This window comes from Nicotiana attenuata, chromosome 1 (assembly GCF_001879085.1).
Source record: "Nicotiana attenuata strain UT chromosome 1, NIATTr2, whole genome shotgun sequence".
Lineage (NCBI taxonomy): Eukaryota > Viridiplantae > Streptophyta > Magnoliopsida > Solanales > Solanaceae > Nicotiana > Nicotiana attenuata.
Window position 1 is genome coordinate 31,220,238 of NC_031989.1, and position 6,695 is coordinate 31,226,932.

The window sequence follows — 6,695 nt, forward strand, 5'->3', positions numbered from 1 at the left end:
TTGCTCAACATTTCAATTTGGAACAAAGCTGCTATTTGCAAACTAATGTGGAACTTGTGACGCAAAAAAGACAAATTATGGATCCCATAGATCCATACATGCTATAGTAAGGGGAAACCAATCTGGGAAACTGCATTAATCAAGCATCCCGGACGGTAAGTAAGATTTTCAAGGCAAAAGGTCCTCTGATAAATGCAGGTTACACTGAACAAGAGGAATTAGAATCTTTCTCTATCAAAGCAACGTACAAGAAACTGCTAGGGGAACATCCTAAGGTGGAGTGGAGAAGATTAGTATGCAAACGAAGGATCTCCAATATGGATCTTCAACATGAGATTGATTGCGCATGGCAAACTATACACTAATGATAGGCTGGCCAATTGGGGAATGATCTAGGACCAAACCTGCCCACTATACAATGAAGCACCAGAGACCATCAATCACTTATTCTTCCGGTGTTCAACATCTGCAGCGATATGGGACAATATTCTCGAGTGAAGGCAAGCACAACCATGAGAGGAGGGGCTACAATAGGCCATACTTCATCAAAATGGGAAGAGCACCAGTGCTGAAGTATACAGGATGAGCCTTGTACTATGTATGGCGAGAGAGAAACTATAGAATTTTTCGACAAGAAGAGAGACCAACACGCATCATTGTAAAGCTGATCATACAAGACATTTTTCTGTGAGGGGATTCACACCCTAAGATAGCTAGGAAGCTACTAGATTTTAACTGTTACCCTGGCTAAGGGATATATGTCATGGCATAGGTAGGAGAATTGGAGTATTTGGGGACCTATATCACTGGGGCCAATGTCCAGTGGATATAAGGATAATTTTATGTTTATAGCTCTGCAAATATTTACTTGTGGTAATAAAATTCCTTTAATTGCCAAAAAAAAAACAAGCACAGTGCTAAAGTCTAATACCGTAAAAAATGGAAATTTATTGAACTAAGGGCAATTTGAATGTCCCCATGACAATTGAACCAAGAAGACTGCAGGCTATTCGATGAGAACCACTGAGGCTATTGCTGCCATGAACTTTGCAACCTTTCTAATTTCCCTGTATAGAAAGTTTTGCTTGTAATTTACATTCGGAAGAGTCTAAGTTTGTAAAAATTTGCTCCATGATGCTTGTAGGACTCTCAGCCACAATGTGTGTTCGCGCCAGGTAGTTCCTGAGATCAGATGTAGCCACTAAATCAGGAAACATAATTATCGCGTAAATCCTAGACTCATACTTCACTATGCTAAATAAACAAGTGTAAGCTCTTGAAGATAACTGCGAAAAGCCTCACCTGATGAATTCTGATTCTGGAAACAATGGTGAGTCAGAATATTGGTTTTGGAACATGATATCTAGCAACCATTTTAGCTGCTACCAAACCAGCAGCCAAAGCCACCCCAAATAGAGCATGGAGTCTCACACAGTAATACTTTGCCATAAAGATCTTTGCTTTGTCCTATACAATTGAAGTTTAATATCATGAGGCGAATGAACATTAATTGCCCAAAAGACAGCAAAGTAGATAAAGCCAGAAGAGGATATACATTTGCACATTCTATTTTTCCTACACTACCCCAACAATGACCAAGACGAGATTTTTATGGAAGAACAAAACAAAATCTTCACTCACCTCATAGTTGTTCTCCACATAGCTAACGACCAGTTTTCCCACTGGAATTGTTAAAGCACAAAGAATCTGGAACAAGATGATACTGGATTACATAGTGACACATATCTAAGCATTCAGAATTTGAAAATTAAAAAAAACAATAAAATTGCCAGCACAAATTCCATAACAGGTCTCTTCATAATTTAGTAAAGACTTCTTTAGTGTGATTACAGGGTTCAGGAAATTGTTTCTGGTTAAAACCAAATGAGCGAAGCTTCCCAAAACAAGTAAGGTGCACATAGTCGGAAAATAGTAATTATCATAATGACATTAAGAAACCAGATAAATACTTACAATGCATGTAAATGGAAGTGCTTGAGTCAAACCAAGAAGAAGCATCCCTGAATAGAGTGCTGCCACACCCACTTTTACAACTCTGGAACCAGCTTGAGTACCAAGCCTAACCTGAACTCAAAGGCATGAAAACAATTGACCACTAGTTCTTCCATTTCTAATTGAACTTGTATTGTCTGACCTAGGTGTACTTACCAGCGGAGAAAATTTTCCCACGGCCTTATCCCCTTCTACCTGAAGTTTGCATCAGATGAATGAGTTGCAACTACTGGTAAACACTTTTGGTTAACAAATTCTCTCCTAAAAGGGTGGAGGCACGGAAGGTATGGAGACTTTAATACCTGGTGGAAATGACTACAGAATAGGATAAGTGATGTTGTTAAACCAACAAGTGCTGATGCGGAAAGAATTGTATAAGTGATTGGGAGCTCACTGAAATGCATAATAGACCAGATTCAGGCAGGCATAAACACCTTTATTCATTATTTTATGGGTAATAATCATAACACAGACCTCGTGCTGCTTTGAAGCAAGTAAAAGGCAGTAGTAGCAAAAGGACCAAATGCAGCAAAGCACAAGGGTTCCCCCAGTCCTTGGTAACTTAACCGAAATGGCGGGCACTACAAGACATTTAATTAGAAGCAACGGAATTCAGTTATAAACATAACAATACACACGGCACCAACAGAGAGCTAAGAGAGACAATTAACAAATAAAATGACTAATACATGAGATTCAATGAGCACAAAAGTTCTTTAATTCCTATGTCGAAATAACTTAACCGAAATGGCGGGCACTACAAGACATTTAATTAGAAGCAACGGAATTCAGTTATAAACATAACAATCCACACGGCACAACAGAGAGCTAAGAGAGACAATTAACAAATAAAATGACTAATACATCTGAGAGAGATTCAATGAGCACAAAAGTTCTTTAATTCCTATGTCGAAACCATCAACATAAGCTCTTTGTAGTTTAGCCTGGAGAACAAAATGGAGGACAAGACAGGTTCTAGAATAGAAACTACTACAATTATTTTTCATTTTTACTGAGAACTAGTTGATATTGAGCAAGCTCCATCAATGGACCTCCAAATAGAAGCAGAGTAAAGTAGGAGTGAGGAAGAGAGAAATGGAAGTCCGAGAAGTTGCAACTGAAGAAACTAAAATGGTTTGATCACATCATTCAACACTAATTACAATCAGTAAATAGTCGACTTCACTAGCTAATTATCCACTACCCGACTGAGTGAACTAAGGCAGTTACCAACTGCCATGTACATAATTCTACAGCTCTAACTTGGCATATTACCACCAGCCTGTCACCCACTCTCTTCTTCCACGTCTCATTATAGTTGAATGCTACTTAATTTAACTACTACTCCTTTATCAGTTGTAACGATTGGGAATTTGGATTGAATTTCACTTGGATTACATATTGTGAGCAGAAAGTTTGATTTCCAAGTGTTATAGCAATTATATGGCTTATGAGAAAGAACTGTTTGTCAACAAGTCCGATTCTTCTTTATACAGGGAATCTTTACCACTTCAATTAAGATGTTGAATTTAGAAATTTGCTATACTAACCTATAGCACGTATAAATACGGAAGATAAGAAAAATAGAAGATGCCAGTACGATTGAATTATTCGAATTAATACCTGGTATATGTAACCGCAAATGATTGCAGAAGCTAATAGTAGTATTGCACGCATATTTGCAGCCTCCACAGATGCATAGGTAAGCCCAAAGAAACCAAGGGCAAGTAACAAGTATGCAGCAATGAATGTTCCCGTGCGGCTTACACAAAATTATAAAGCAAAGTGAGTCAACTTTGAATCTGTAATTCCATGAACAAATAAATATAAGGTTACAGCATGAGCACAGTCCAAATGCAATTTCTTTTTAAGAAACAGTCTAAACGCAACTTTATAAGGGCAAATCACAGGAACAATTCATGTTCACGAACTGAAATAAGAGCTCCATCTACACTTTCATGAACTCACTCAGAAAATTAAAATATATCACTCTATTCAATTAACGTAAGATAAAAAGACAAAGGAAAAAAAAAAGTAATGGTGCAACTTAGCGGTATAAGCTTTTACCTGCCAACAATGTTCACAACTGACTCTTTCTTGTCCTTATCAGCTCCTGTGTCAAAATCATAAACGTCGTTGCTGCCCATATTTCAGAGATATTGATAAAGAGTGAAAGAGACATGGAAGAGATGTTCAATATTTCGGAGATATTGATAAAAAAGCCACACGGAGTAAGTAAAACGTATTTCTATCATAGTGCACGAGGACAGTGTCAAGAGTATGTATAAAGTGGGATTGTCGCTCAACGCCTCAACCACTGTCATCTATTAAGTTAGCCCATCTATCCATACAACACTCAGTTCTCCCATTACATAAGTATGAATCAAACGAAAAGATCCCAATACTTCTTACATCTCTATCATATATTTCGAAACAATCTCAAGTTGTACAATTCTTGCCAATGCACTTTGGAATTACACTTAAGGGCTGAGAGAACAGAAATAATAAAAAGCAAATAAAAAAAAGTAGAGGACTAGAGGAAAAAAGAAAGATTATTTCAAGAACTAACCCCTCTAAGCTAAACAGCTTACCCCTGCCCATTCTTTATTAAGTGTTGCAACAACATGAACCTAAAAGGACTCTATGAGCTAACTTGCTAACATGCTGGTTGAAGAGGATTTGATTACATCTAATCGTCATTTAATCAAGTGCTTCATGAGCTAGATGACTTTGACTAGATGGTGTGCACATCAAAGTAGTTCAACCTTGCCACCAAGATCAAGTAGTAAATAGAATTGTCAATGACAGTAAAACCCACACCTTAAATTAAGCCAAGTGATGATAAGAACTGACGACACCAACAGCATAAAATAACGGTTAGCAGAAAAGATGCCTGTCTGCAAATAAGCAGCTGCACTCCCCACCTATTAATGAACAGCAAAAGAACAGTAAGATTTAAGAGGACATTCAGCCACCAGGCCAACATTGAGCAACATGGTCGTGCTCTTCCAATTGAATACATAACCCCCCCCCCCCCAATCTAGTATCCTTCATTACTCTCGAGAATTAACAGTTCAGGCTGTTCAATTTATTATCTTATTGTGATGTACAGTAATTTTTATGCGCCGTTCTTGTGAAGTTGAAGTTGCATTTTTCTTGCTAGGCAATTTAAGAGAACATCTTTAACAAGTATCCACAGGCAGCATTGTATAGTTTGGTTTCACACGACTGGCACTCTTAATGGTTGCATGCATTTTTGAATCTTAACAAACATGAGTCCGATCACGTAGGTTTAAATCCCAAATTCAAATAACATATCTAGTTGAAAATGTTAAAACTCAAAAAGGAGCCTCTAAAACACTAACATAGTTTAATGACTTAAAAACTTACAGTTAGAGGAACTAGGGCTACGGAGTATATTGGTAATTTGATTGCCCTCCATATCAAAGTAGCTTGTGAAATATTTTCTTCATTTTCCTTAGAGGTAGTAGCATCATATCTACATGTGAAGAAACCTCTCCGGCTTGAATGCCGTTGCTTGACTTCCTTCCATCTAAAGTTAATCTCATTGCCAGATCTTCCAATTGATCTTTGTGTGACGTGCGACGCTAGTGAACAAGTCTTACAAATAAAATTCCTGTCAAGCCACATAAGGTCAAGGGCAGAATGTGGGAAAAAGCTGAACTTGAAATTGTTTGCCTAAGCATTTTGCTAACAATTTCAAGAATCAAGCCCAATAGATGATCAACGTCTGTGGAAAGTTCTTTAATCATATTCTAGCATTTGCATAGTCAGCTTCTAAATATATTATACTAATTCGTTAAAACATTAAGTAATACTACTACTATTTTATTAAACAAAAGTACCTTCCTAATTCTCTTTTAGAAACTCATTTAACACCAGCTCTGTCCTCTTTTTGAATTAAGCTCATATTCACAAATTTTTCAGTCAAAAACTCTAGTTTGGGATAAATATGTAACACCCACAACGCCAAAGTAAGGAATACAAGGGAAATTAATGTACTTGCCTAGAAGAAGTACGGCCACTAAAGCTGTTTAGGTTGAAACCAGAAGCAAGAATTGGAGCGTTGAAAGTGGCTGCTGCTAATGCCATCACAACTCCCCCCAAGGCTTTAAAGTTTGGATTTTGGGAACATCAACACTGCAAATTCGGAAAGAGAGATACCCAAGAAAAAATAAATAAAACTTTTATCGTATCAGGAATCTAAAAAGACAGCAGTTGTACTGCTAATTTTTTACCGGTCAGTAAGCAAGAAGGAAGAAATAAGATTACGAGGATGTAAAAGATAAGCCTTCACAATGTCAGCTGATGACGGGTCAATAACAAAATGACATGTCAACTATGAATACCGCCACACTACTTTATCTTATCAAGAAATCAAATTTTATAGCCCCTTTGCCCAAGTTAAAAGTATTTTTTCTCTTTTCAAATTAAAGTGTTTGACCAAGTTTTAAAAATAAAATAAAATATTTTTGAATAAAAACAGAATCAATCTTTGAGAAGTAAAAAAGTAACTTTTTTCAAAAGTACTTTTTTGAAAAATACTTCTGAGAAAAATACAATTAGAAGCACTTTTTAAGAGGTTGGTCAAATACTAATTGATGTTTAAAAATGATTTTCAAATTAAGTAACCAAACACAAACTACTTCTCACCAAAAATA

The 6,695-nt window shown here is 36.7% G+C and overlaps 1 protein-coding gene across 2 annotated transcripts; it reads right to left on the reverse strand.

The window, feature by feature from the left end:
- Positions 926 to 6,345, reverse strand: LOC109223878 (2-carboxy-1,4-naphthoquinone phytyltransferase, chloroplastic). Of its 2 annotated transcripts, XM_019388359.1 has the most exons (13): positions 6,273 to 6,345; positions 6,041 to 6,174; positions 5,404 to 5,650; positions 4,834 to 4,937; positions 4,081 to 4,152; positions 3,637 to 3,775; positions 2,488 to 2,594; positions 2,316 to 2,406; positions 2,170 to 2,208; positions 1,975 to 2,085; positions 1,642 to 1,707; positions 1,303 to 1,467; positions 926 to 1,182 (listed from the first exon to the last, which is right to left on the reverse strand). In XM_019388359.1, the coding sequence occupies exons 2-12, from the start codon at positions 6,124 to 6,126 to the stop codon at positions 1,336 to 1,338; spliced, it is 1,194 nt and encodes a 397-aa protein (XP_019243904.1). In that variant the 5' UTR covers positions 6,127 to 6,174; positions 6,273 to 6,345; the 3' UTR covers positions 926 to 1,182; positions 1,303 to 1,335. The 2 variants fall into 2 exon arrangements, with proteins under 2 accessions (XP_019243904.1, XP_019243896.1); XM_019388351.1 differs by having other exon boundaries at positions 6,041 to 6,284.